The 13175-nt window shown below is 40.8% G+C and overlaps 1 protein-coding gene across 1 annotated transcript; it reads left to right on the forward strand.

Moving 5' to 3' along the window:
- Positions 1 to 3277: 3277 nt before the first annotated feature.
- LOC129116509 (general transcription factor II-I repeat domain-containing protein 2A-like) lies at positions 3278 to 12889 on the forward strand. Its single transcript, XM_054627364.1, is given in 5 exon segments — positions 3278 to 3804; positions 3806 to 4363; positions 7345 to 7348; positions 11696 to 12581; positions 12816 to 12889. Coding segments are annotated over 5 exon segments (2049 nt in total).
- The last annotated feature ends 286 nt before the right edge of the window (positions 12890 to 13175 follow it).

Raw genomic sequence — 13175 nt, forward strand, 5'->3', positions numbered from 1 at the left:
GTTGAAGCAGAAGTCCGAGGTGTAGAGAGTGAAGAGGAACGGTGCCAGTACAGTTCCTTGGGTGCGCCGGTGTTGCTGATCTCAGACTCAGAGACACAGCCATCCACCCTGACGTACTGTGGCCGGCCTGTGAGGTAGTCTGTGATCCAGGAAGTGGTGTCACCCAACTAGAGAGCTGTGCTCCATCAATGCAGGGTTACTTGTGGTTCCTAGAGTATATAAAAGTAGGATGGGAGCCAGAGCCTTCAGTTATCAGGCTCCTCTTCTGTGGAACCAGGTTCCAGTTTCAGTCACACTCACCACTTTTAAGAGTAGGCTTAAGACCTTCCTTTTTGATAGCACTTATAGTTAGGGCTGGTTCAGGTTCGCCTTGGTCCAGCCCCTAGATATGCTGCTATATGCCTAGACAGCCGGGGGACTACCTAGGATACACTAAGCACCTCTCTCCTCTTCTCTCCCTCCATCTTTATGTATTAATCTCCTATTTATGCACATTACTGATTTTGCTTCTTCCCCGGAGTCCTTGTGCTTTCTCGCCTCGCAGGTTCCCATGAATCAGGGTTATATCTTACATCATGCCACCTGCTGTGGCCTTGCTGACACCCACTGTCACATTACTGTTACTATTACCTGTACCATTACGCATATTAGCTTTGCTTCCATCCTAAAGCCCTTTTTGCTTTCTCACCTCGCAGGTTTCCACGAATCGTTGTGGTCCCTGGACCGTGGTCGTGCCTCCTGCTGTGACCCGGCTGACACCCACTGCTACTTCGATTATTATTATTATTAGTCACGTTACTAATACTATTCCCTATATCATTATTTTAATTCTACTATAGTCATTGCCGCTTTTATAAGTAGTCCTTCGTTACTCTACTTACTACTGTGATTATATGAATAATTTATGTCATATACATTGAATGTGTTGTATCTCTGTTATGTTGTTCATTCTGTACACATGACATCTATTGCATTCTGTCCATCCTGGGAGAAGGATCCCTCCTCTGTCGCTCTCCCATAGGTTTCTTCCTTTTTTCTCCCTGTTAAAGGGGTTTTTTAGGGGAGTTTTTCAAAGGTTTGGTTAATAGTGTCTTAGTTTACTTAATTTTTATCTCAATATATAATAGTAGTATACATTATAGCCCCACCTTAACTAGTTGCAACATTTAAGTGATGAAATATATCATGATGAAATGAGTCATTCTTAATAATGAATACTTTTACATTTTCTGCTTTAAGTATATTTTGATGGAAAAACTTTACTACTTTTTAATTAAAATTTCAATTTATTTTCATTTTTTTGATTTTCCAGTTCACCAGATCTGAATTATTCTTCTATGATTTTCCATTTCACCATAATGACCTTTAAGTTCACAAAAAAAGACATTCTGTCTGACAGAATCTCATATAGGCTATACTGTGTATAAGCTTGTTCCCGCTCTTCATTTAAGTCAGGATGTTCCTCTTCAAAAAAGCTAATCCCAAAAATATGTAGAAAAATATCACAGTCTGACAAAACACTATCCATACCATCATGAAAATAGGAATTAGACCTGTCCATCACTCCTGATGCCAACTTCTGGAACTACATTTTTCAATAACATCCACTTCATGACTAAAAATGCCAATCTACAACTCATACAACATAAAATACTCCACGTAATTCACTTGACTGGGCAAAAAATGTTTAAATGGGATTCACATCAGACATCTGTGCACATTGCACACAAAATAGCCCCTATAGCTATGTTCACCCCACTTGGCACTTTCCGAAAGAAATAATAGATTCACTCTCCGTCACAGTGCTTACCAGGAGACAAATCAAGAATGAATCAGAACAAAACAAACCGCCAATTGCTCCTTGTATCCCTAACTATCGCCAAGAAAACTATTCATGTGAACTGGAAATGAAGGAAACACACATACCTACATACATACATACATACATACATACATACATACATACATGTATACATGTATACACATGGAGCTCCCTGACGATGTCCTGGTATTCCTGAGCTGCCAGTTGTATTTATGTTATTTGCCCTTTTATATATTTACTTTCATAATGTCTTTTCTATCATTTCTGATTGATGATTCTTGAATTCAAACACACACACACACACACACACACACACACACACACGCACACACACACACACACACACACACACACACACACACACACACACGCACACGCACACACACACACATCGACATCACTCTATTTTCCCATACACTGACTATATGATGCTAGCTAGCCTGTATTCACTGTTCTTGTCGTCCTATTGTTGTTTTGTTTATGTATGGGCTCTTGTCTTGCAACAAAAATAAAATAAATAAAAAGAAACCGAATGAAATATTGAAGACAAACACTCCATTGTTATGGCACTATTCTATATTCAATATTCTTGATGTCTTGCTCCCTCTCTCACCATCTGACCTGTCCTGAAGCCGTCGATGGGTCTTGCTATTTTTTGTATTCACGCAGGGCTTTTAACAAACTTTTGTGGTCCGCATCTTCTCAGTGTCATAAAACAAGATTCAGTTTTTTGCCCATATTCCAAAAAGGAAAATATTTCTAGTAAGTTTCCATATGTTTAAAAGTAGGTGTGTTTCTCCTCTGGACACAAATGTCTGCTTTTCTTTTGGGCATGTATCTCTGCATACCTGTTGGTAGTCAGTTTGTGTATAACTACTGTGTAGCACAGAGAGGGGACCATAAAAATTCAAGAGGCAATGTGACGCAAACCACGGTAAAAAACCTTATGTTTTTCTTTCTTTGTTTAAAAACCTCGTCAGTTTGTCCCTGTAACAGTACCACTGCAGAGGAATCCGCTCGGATGAGTACTGGCGTGCAGTTTTAATACTATATAAGCATCACCATAATCTATCTACCTCAAATTTAAACTCACCTTAAAAGAGATGTAAATGTGTTTACCCATCTGAATAGACAGGCAAGTTAGAGTGTTAAATTCCACAGCTGGAATATAACACAAGAACAGACCGCCCTCTGTTCTTTTGGAGCACATGTGTCAAACTCAAGGCCCGCGGGCCACATCCGGCCCGTGAATGAATTATCTTTGGCCCGCATGATAAAATCTATTTACTATTAGAGCTGGCCCGCCGGTATATCGCACGCACCACCAAAATACTACAAATCCCACAATGCACTGTCCGTGTGTCGGCACGTCAATCGCGGGCCCGCAAACGCGCGCCTCACAGTCTGTATTACATACCACTTGTGTCAACTTTCAACTATCCCTCTCCCCAAAAAATGGCTAAACGAAAGGTGGAATTTGAAAACAGGAGTTTTCAAGACAGGTGGGAGGCACAGTATATGTTCGCGGATGTAAAGGGCAAAGCTGTGTGTCTTCTGTGCGGAGACAGTGTGGCTCTAATGAAAGAATACAACATAAGAAGACACTATGAAACGAAGCACCAAGACAGATACAAGCATCTGGACACGACACAAAGGCTACAGAAGGTAGAGGAGTTAAAAAGAAGTCTGGTGTCACAGCAGGCTATGTTCACTAAAGCCAAATCACAAAGCGAGGCTGCTGTTAAGGCCAGTTTTATTGTGGCAGCAGAGGTTGCAAAATCAACCCGGCCCTTTACCGAGGGGGAATTTGTCAAAAACTGCATGATTAAAGTTTGCGACGCCGTGTGCCCAGAAAAAAGGCAAGCATTTTTAAATGTGAGCCTAAGCCGAAACACCGTTGCTGACCGTGTGCGTCACCTTGCTGCCAATCTCCAACAACAGCTTGTGGGAAAGGGAAAAGATTTCATCGCATACTCTCTTGCTTGAGAGCACCGACACTTCTGATACTGCCCAGCTGTCAATTTTCATCCGTGGAGTGGACTCAAGCCTGTGCGTAACAGAAGAGTTTTTGGGATTACACCCAATGCATGGCAGAACTACGGGGAAAGATCTCTTTGAAGAGGTGTCCAGATGTGTAGATAAAATGGGGCTGCCGTGGGATAAACTTGTGGGACTGACAACAGATGGAGCGCCTGCGATGTGCGGTCAAAGGAGTGGATTGGTGGGGAGGATCCGAGAAAAGATGAAGGAGGAAAACGTCACAAGTGAGTTGACAGCTTATCACTGCATCATACACCAGGAGTCGTTGTGTGGCAAAGCCTTGAAAAAAGAACATGTGATGAGCATCATAACATTAGCAGTTAACTTTATCAGAGCCAAAGGTTTAAATCACCGCCAGTTCAAGTCTTTTCTGGAGGAGTTAAGTACAGAATATGGTGACTTGCCCTGTCACACAGAGGTGCGATGGCTAAGCCAGGGAAAGGTGCTGGAAAGATTTTTCCAGTTGCGTGAGGAGATCTGTGAGTTCATGGAAAGCAAACGGTGCTTTGACGCATTTTCAGTTTTTAATGTAGTTTCATTTTTGCATTTTTTTTCTCTTGTTACTACAGGACATTTGATTTTTCTTTGAAGTAAATTATTTTTGGCTGTTGTTTGCCTTTGGAAAATGTTTTCACTTGAAATTACTCTGGAAAAACTGCAGATAGAGCCATAAGCAATTAATGAAACTGATTTTATTACTTTTATTTTTATATATGGAAAAACTGCAGATAGAGCCATAAGCAATTAATGAAACTGATTTTATTACTTTTATTTTTATATATTTATGTATTATTTATAATTTTTATTTCATTTATTTCATAATTAATGTTGTTTTATAGGCAATACTCTATAGGCCTTGTTAGTTCCAGGTTCAATATGTGCACTAAGGTTCTTTCAATAAGTTTTCAATAAACGTTGAACCCATCTGGCCCTTGACTTGTATCAATTTCTTTATTTCGGCCCACTGTGTGTTTGAGTTTGACACCCCTGTTTTGGAGGGTTTTGTTGAAGGGTTTACTTTGAAAGCGCAAAATATTTCACACTTTATGTTTCAACCAGTGCTGCGGGCCTACCGAATAGATCTTCATTTATAACGTTGACATTCAAACCATTATTAATAACTTATTGCATGCGTTAGTCCACTCTTTTCTTAGTCTCTCTCTCACATGCACAGTTTAAATTTATTTAAAGTGTGCAAAATAATCATTTCCAAAATTCACAACCTTGACAACATTTTCACTTCGGTCAAAAACTGTTTGCTCTCCCGCTTGCTGCATTGAGGCAAGGCATCTATTAAAAGGGCATTCTGGCAGCAATCTAACAGCACCATAGATGAAATTAATATCACCACAGTAACACAAAATCATATTCTCCCCCATTGTTCAGGGACAGATATTCTAAGCTTCGTTCGAAAACCTCAATAGAAGGTTTTTTACGTAAAATTTAAAAAATATAGAAGCCTAAAGTAAACATCAACAAATATTTTTATCCTTTTTCCCCAGGAGAGAAAATCACCAGATTCCTCATATCATACACAATTATGGAATAATTAAAATGTTGGAACCACAACATTAAGTGGCATTCACTCTCCGAAACTCTCTAATTGAGAGTTTCCTTGGCTGTGTGTTTGGGTTCATTGTCTCGCTGAAATGTTCACCCTCGTTTCATCTTCATCATCCTGGTAGATGGCAGCAGATTTTTATCAAGAATGTCTCGGTACATTTTTACATTCATCCTTCCTTCAATTATATGAAGTTTGCCAGTGCCGTATGCTGAAAAACAGCCCCACACCATGATGTTCCCACCTCCAAACTTCACTGTTGGTATGGTGTTTTTGGGGTGATGTGCAGTGCCATTTGACCTCCAAACATGGTGTGTATTATGGCATGTATGGATTACTTGGGTTGTTACCGACATCTGGTGAAAATGTTATGTCAATAGCACCTTTAGAAATATATTTACTGAGAAAAATGGTGACGTGTTCAATACTTATTTTACCCGCTGTATATTAAATTAAATTAGCTCCGGTGAACAGATTAATCCATCAATAATTATAATCCAATAATATAATAGATGATATTCTAAATGGGCGATTCTGCACAATGAGTACTTTTACTTTGGTACTTAAAGTATATTTTGAAAGTAATTTTGTACTGATTTGCCAGATTATCTGATGGTTATTAAATAATATGTTGTTTTTTCTTTGTATTTTAATATCAGAGAGTCCACAAGGCATAATTTGTGTATCAAAATTACTAAAAGTTTCTTTAAGGAGAAACCTTTTTCCCTTCTCTAGATTTGAAGGTCTCAATGTTCCGACTTGGTTAAATTATTTATAATGATGAAAATACATTTAAAAAAATATAAATAAAGCATCTATGTCTACTGTAGAAATCTTGTATCATCGTTGCTTTAGATACCTGACTTATTATTTCAGTAGTTAATGACAAAACCTATTTAATGAGTATCATTGTAGAAAACCGATCAAAACAAGTTAAATCCTCCTCTTTTTTACCAAAGCCAATTAATTATATAGACATTTCCTCTAACTCTCCCTCATGTTTAATAATCTTTTTTCAAAGAAGTAGCTGAAAAATTCACGCTTGGCCCCGATATCACGTAAAATCATTATGTTGAAGGTCTTTCCTTTCCTGTAATAAAAGTGCAATAATGGACTACAAATAAGGGAAATAACACTTGGCTAAATGTGTGTGGAATATTTTAATACCTGGTCATTCTTCAGTGTCAAGTTAATGACACTGAAAAATGACATTTAGAAATAGTTTTTCAACCCTTTAGTCATTTACAAGTGGAACATTCACTCGATAGAGCTTCTTTGAATGAAAATGGGCTTAAAGAGAATGTACTATTGCCAAATTGGTAGATTAAACAGAGCCTAGAACCTGCCCAATCATAACAGTTTTAAAGTTGTCACGCATACATAATAAAACTTTTTAGTCTTGCTATTCAGTCACAGTCAGTAAGGGGCCACATAATTGATGACATCAACCACTGTTTGTTGTCATCTTTATTGTTTGTAGTTTCATCTGGTATAAAAAAAAACTCCACTCTGGGGGATGGGTGAGGGGTGTCATGCAGGTTTTTTTTGCTTCATCCGGGAGTGATTGTCTCGCTGCTACCACTGCCTTTCAGTTTGGATGGATTTGGGCATCACAACTCGTCATGAGAGAACAACAGTGAACAAGTGTTGTTTTGTACAATGATTTGATTTTGTAGTCTTTTCTTACCCGATTTTGTGAAGAGAGGTTAGTTTGTTTTGAGGTTAGTTTGTTTTGTTTGTGCTGGTATCAGCTGGCCCAGATGAAGCTTGCGAGTTGCTCTGTGAGTAATTCTATCAAATTGGTGAAAGTTTTCCCTTGTAGAATGTAGCGACATTCTCCTTTGGGTTTGTTGAGCTGGTTTTCTGTAGTGCTGTAGTGAACGTGGTTGAAGCTTGCTTAAGCGCATCCCCATGGTTTCAGGAGTGTAAGTAGCTCGCTAGTCGCTCTGCTAAACCAGCGGTCTTTAGTGCATAAATACCCACAACAAGTAGCTACATGAAGACTAAGGATGAGCTTAGTTACCTGTTTTGGTCTTTAGATAGCGGGGAGACTCCAAAACGAGTTGAGGATTTATCCTTTATCTGCCCAAGGGTAGACTTTGTGGTGTCTGCCTGGTTCAACCGTGTGCGTAAAGGTGGAGTAAGTAGTCGTTGTATATAGTTGAAAATGTCTGATGTTGAGGCGTTCATTGCCGCTCCATCTCTGGAGTCCCTAGATATATTCACAAAAGAGGAGTTGCTCTTGATTGCTGATCATATTTAGTGGTGGTAGGAGATAAACGCATCATAAAGATTCTATAAAATTAAAATGTACTGTAATAGGAATTATGCCCGGTGACAAACATGAGTCTTCTCCAATTCCTACTGCTGTATCTTTCTGAGTCATGGACTAACTTTTGAGCAAGAGAAGGAGATTTTGCTGTTGCAGATGGAACATGACAAAATTAAACATGAATTGGAAATTAAAAAGCATATTGAAGTAGAGAAAATCAGGAATTAGTAACAGCAAAGTTAAATATGGAGGGATATTGTTTGTCTATGGTCAGAGATGGCATGTGTTCAGTGAAGATCAGGGCACACAGGTGTCCAGGTCTGCTGTGAATCGGTTTGATGATAAAAATCTGCGCTTTTTAGAACCATTTAATGAGAGGGATTCAGGCACCTTCTTCTTGCTGTTTGAACGTGTAGCTAAGGCTAGAAATTGGCCCAATGCGGACTGTACCCTTATGCTTCAGTGTGTCCTCTCAGGGAAAGCACAGGAAGCTTATTCATCTTTGAGTCTGGAGGATATTTCTAGCTATTCTAAAACAAAGTCTGCAGTGCTTAAGTTGTATGAGCTGGTGCTAGAGGCGTATCACCAGTGTTTTAAGTCCTCGGAGAGGAAAAGTGGCCAAATATATACGGAGCAGGCATAAGATCTGTCAACTCACTTTAATCTATGGTTAACTGCCCATGACAACCTTTTCTGTAGATCTGTGTGACTTGGGTGATGACTTTAGGGTTGAAAAATGCCTCCGAAACATTTTAGCGTTTGATGAATCTAGTAGTGTCCAGGTTAAAAGGTTGTGCTGTTTATCTTGATGAATTGTTAATTTATTGCGATACCTTGCACCTATTCAGTGCATCTGCACACTGTTGTTTTTCGGAATTAATTTGGTCAAATGTGCAAGGGCCACAGTGACATACCTCAGTCTTGTGGTGGGACAGGGACATGTACCCCCACTTCAAAGCCAATAATATAGATAGAGCAGGGACCAGAGAAAGAGGAGTCCGCAACTTTCCTTCACTATTTGATACAATATTGCCTGATTATCTGAAATCCATTCATTCATGTTTTGTATTGTTCTTTAATCAATAATCCTGTCGTACATTCATTATATTACCTTTTTAATAAATTACCCATTTATCGCCAAGTCGTTGTCTGTCATATTGATTCAAAAGGTTGGAACTATAAGGTCACTGAAATCAGGACTTACGCCTGACATATTGAGACTGGATAATTTGTTACCAAATTATTGATCATATTTTTATTTGCTTCTCCTATTAAGGAGTGGTGCCCCACAATTTTTATCGTAAGCAATATTTTTATTTTAACGTAGTTATTAACAACGCTGCACATGTCAAAGTGAAAACAGATTTTTACAAACTAATGTCAATTAATTAAAAATATATAGTGTAAAATAAGTGTTTGCATAAATATTCACCCCCTTTAAAGTGACTGACCTAATTCAACAGAGGTCCAGCTAGTTGATGCCAGCAGTGTCACAATTAGTGAAATCGAGAACACCTGAGTGCAAGTGATTGTAGTATAAAAAACACCTGTGTCTGGGAGGTCCAGTCTCTGGTTCATCAGTATTCCTGCTACAATTGCAACATGAAGACAAAAGAACAATCCAAGCAACTCAGAGAAAATAATAAGTCAGGAGATGGCTAGACAAAGATTTCCAACTCACTGGACATTTCCAACTCACTGAACACAGAGTTCAGTTAAATCCATCATTAAGAAATGGAAGGAGTATGGCACTTGTTTAAATCTGCCTAGAGCTGGCCGTCCTCACAAACTGAGTGACTGGGCAAGAAGAAGACTGGTGAGGGAGGCCACCAAGACCCCTACGACCACTCTGAAGGAGTTAAAAGCTCACATGGGAGAGACTGTACATACAACAACTGTTGCCCGGGTTCTTCACCAGTCGAAGATGTATGGGAGAGTGGCAAAGAGAAAGCCACTGTTGAAAAAAGCTCATATGAAATCTCACCTAGAATTCGCCCAAAGGCACGTGGGAGACTCCAAGGTCAATTGGAAGAAGGTTCTTTGGTCTGATGAGACAAAAATTTCGCTTTTTGGCCATCAGACTAGACGCTATGTTTGGCGAACACCAAACACTGCACATCACCACAAACACACCATCTCCACCGTGAAGCATGGTGGTGGCAGCATCATGCTCTGGGGATGCTTCTCAGCAGCAGGCCCTGGAAGGCTTGTAAAGGTAGAGGGGAACATGAATGCAGAAAAATATCGCCAAATCCTGGAGGATAATCTGACTCAGTCTGCAAGAGAACTACGACTTGGGAGAAGATTTATTTTGCAGCAAGACAACGACCCCAAGCATACAGCAAAAGCTACACAGAAATGGTTCAAAGACAACAATGTGAATGTTCTGGAGTGGCCAAGTCAAAGCCCAGATCTCAATCCAATCTAGAACTTGTTGCTGGACTTAAAGAGCTGTTCACGCCCGATCCCAGCTTGAGCTGTTTTGCAAGGAAAAATGGAGAAAGATTGCAGTGTCCAGATGTGCCAGCCTGATTGAGACATATCCACACAGACTCAGTGCTGTGATTGCAGCCAAAGGTGCATCTACTAAATACTGACCTGAAGGGGGTGAATATTTATGCAATCATTTACTTTACCTTATATTTTTTTTTTTTGTTGCAAATTCTTGTCAAAAAAGGTAACACTCAAACACAAACTCTCCCAGCTCACTGTGTCAGCCTCTACCTGTCAGTGGATCACTAACTTCCTGACAGACAGGAGTAGGTGAGGCTGGGAAAAACCACATCAAGCATCCGGACCACCAGCACCGGTGCCCCCCAGGGATGTGGCTCTCCCCACTGCTCTTCTCCCTCTATCGGGAACCTATGGCTCGCGAGCCATATATGGCTCTTCCGGTGACGGCATATGGCTCCCAGAAAATTTTGAGTTTAAAAAAAAAAAATCAGTTTGGAACTGATTTTAAAATACTTATATTTCTTAATAATACTATGTCATTTTAAAGTAAACAGAAATTAGTTTTGAAGATAAATTTCACGGGTCACCCGTGGGTCGGGTCGGGAACCAATGGCTCGCGAGCATGTCCGGGTCATTGTAAAGGTGAGGAAATCAATTATATCAGATAGCCAACTAGTTTATCCGCTTCAACCCTTGTAACGGAAAAGATGGCGAAAAGAAAAAAAGACGATGATTACCGTGCATTCCAGGCTGCGTGGACAGAGGAATTTGCATTTGTGGAGAGAGCAGGATCTGCGGTATGTCTAATATGCAATGATAAAATTGCATCGATGAAACGGTCAAATATAAAGCGGCACTTCGATACGCACCATGCTTCATTTGCATCGAAATATCCAGCGGGGGACAGCAGGAAAAGGGCATGCGAGGAGCTACAGCGGAGAGTGCAGACGATTCAGCAGCAACTACGTGTGTGGACCAAGCAAGGTGACGGGAATTCCGCTAGCTTTGCGGGTGCTTTGGCAATAGTAAGGAATGGAAAGCCATTCACAGATGGCGAGTATGCCAAAACATTCATGCTTGATGTGGCCAATGAACTGTTTGATGACTTCCCAAATAAAGACAAGATAATCAAACGAATAAAAGACATGCCCCTGTCAGCAAGAACTGTGCACGATCGTAGCATCATGATGGCAAATCAAGTCGAGGAAACACAAATTAAGGACATAAACGCCGGGACATACTTTTCTCTCGCGTTAGATGAGTCAACAGACGTTAGCCATCTATCTCAGTGCAGTATAATTGCCAGGTATGCTGCAGGTGACACACTGCGTGAGGAAAGCTTGGCTGTTTTGCCAATGAAAGGGACAACAAGAGGAGAGGATTTATTCACGAGTTTGCTAAAGAAAAAAAACTACCGATGGATAAACTTATTTCTGTCTGTACTGATGGTGCACCCTGTATGTTGGGGAAGAACAAAGGATTTGTAGCGCTTCTCCGTGAACATGAAAAGAGAGCCATCCTAAGTTTTCATTGCATCCTGCACCAGGAGGCGCTTTGCGCTCAGACGTGTGGCCAGGAGCTTGGTGAGGTGATGTCGCTGGTCATTCGAGTGGTCAACTTTATTGTTGCCCGAGCTTTAAATGATCGCCAGTTTAAAGCTCTGTTAGAAGAAGTTGGGAATCATTATCCCGGTCTGCTTTTACACAGCAACGTGCGTTGGTTGTCAAGGGGGAAGGTGATCAGCCGTTTTGCAGCTTGCCTGAGTGAAATCCGGACTTTTCTTGAAATGAAAGGCGTCAAGCATCCTAAGCTAGACAACACTGACTGGCTCCTGCAGTTTCACTATCTCGTGGACATAACTGGCCATCTGAACCAGCTCAATGTGAAAATGCAAGGTATTGGAAATACAATCTCATCCCTTCAACAAGCAGTGTTTGCATTTGAAAGCAAGCTGGAAGTCTTTCTCAGGGACATTGAAACAGGTCGTCTTCTGCACTTTGAAAGACTGCAACAATTTAGAGATGCATGCTTAGCAAGTGACTCCACTCAACATCTGGATCTCCAGCAGCTAGCTGGCTTTACGTCCAATCTCCTGCAGTCATTCAAAGCACGTTTTGGAGAATTTCGTGCGCGCACTGGTCTTTTCAAGTTCATCACTCATCCACATGAGTGTGCAGTGGACAAAATCGACCTGACATGCATCCCCGGGGTCTTTATCGGAGACTTTGAGCTGGAAGTTGCTGACCTGAAGGCATCAGACATGTGGATGAGTAAGTTCAAGTCACTTAATGGAGAGTTGGAAAGTCTTGCGCGACAGCGAGCAGAGCTGGTGAGGGAACACAAGTGGACAGAAATGAAAAATCCTCAACCTGAAGACCAGCTGATTCTTAAAACTTGGAACGAGCTTCCTGTGATACCACACAATGCAGCGTGTGAGTATTGCCGTATTGACCATGTTTGGCTCTACATATGCATGTGAACAGTCATTCTCGCATATGTGGAACATTAAGACCAACCTACGCTCCACGTAGGTTGGTCTTAATGTTATGTATTCGGCGCTCCTCCTGCTCTTCCTCATTCATCCATTCTTTTCCTCCTCTTCTGCTTTTTTTACCCACATTATCCTCCATCAATTTCTCTTCAACTCCCTCCCTCTCACTCCACAGCTCTCTCCTCCTTTCTCACCTCCTGTCAGTCGACAGCGGTGTCAGATTTCCCCCTGGCCATGAATTTTGCATGATTGTTCATCTGTGCAGCTAGAAGACTCACTTTCCTCTCTCTCCAGCACACGCAGTCCCACTGAGAACACTGGCCGCGTCTCACCAACCCTTCCTCCTCTTTAAAGTTCTACGTAAAATAAAGGGAGATCTTTTTGCCCAGTCTTGTACAGAGGACATTACTTGCAGGCAAACAAATCCATAGACTTCAGACGCTCTAATATAAATGGCCTCTTCATTCCAGCCCCTAAAAACCCATTTAATTAATAACTAAGATAGAATAAAGGTGAGGAAGCAGGAATCAAGTGG

Source organism: Anoplopoma fimbria, unplaced genomic scaffold, assembly GCF_027596085.1.
Source record: "Anoplopoma fimbria isolate UVic2021 breed Golden Eagle Sablefish unplaced genomic scaffold, Afim_UVic_2022 Un_contig_8769_pilon_pilon, whole genome shotgun sequence".
Classification (NCBI taxonomy): domain Eukaryota; kingdom Metazoa; phylum Chordata; class Actinopteri; order Perciformes; family Anoplopomatidae; genus Anoplopoma; species Anoplopoma fimbria.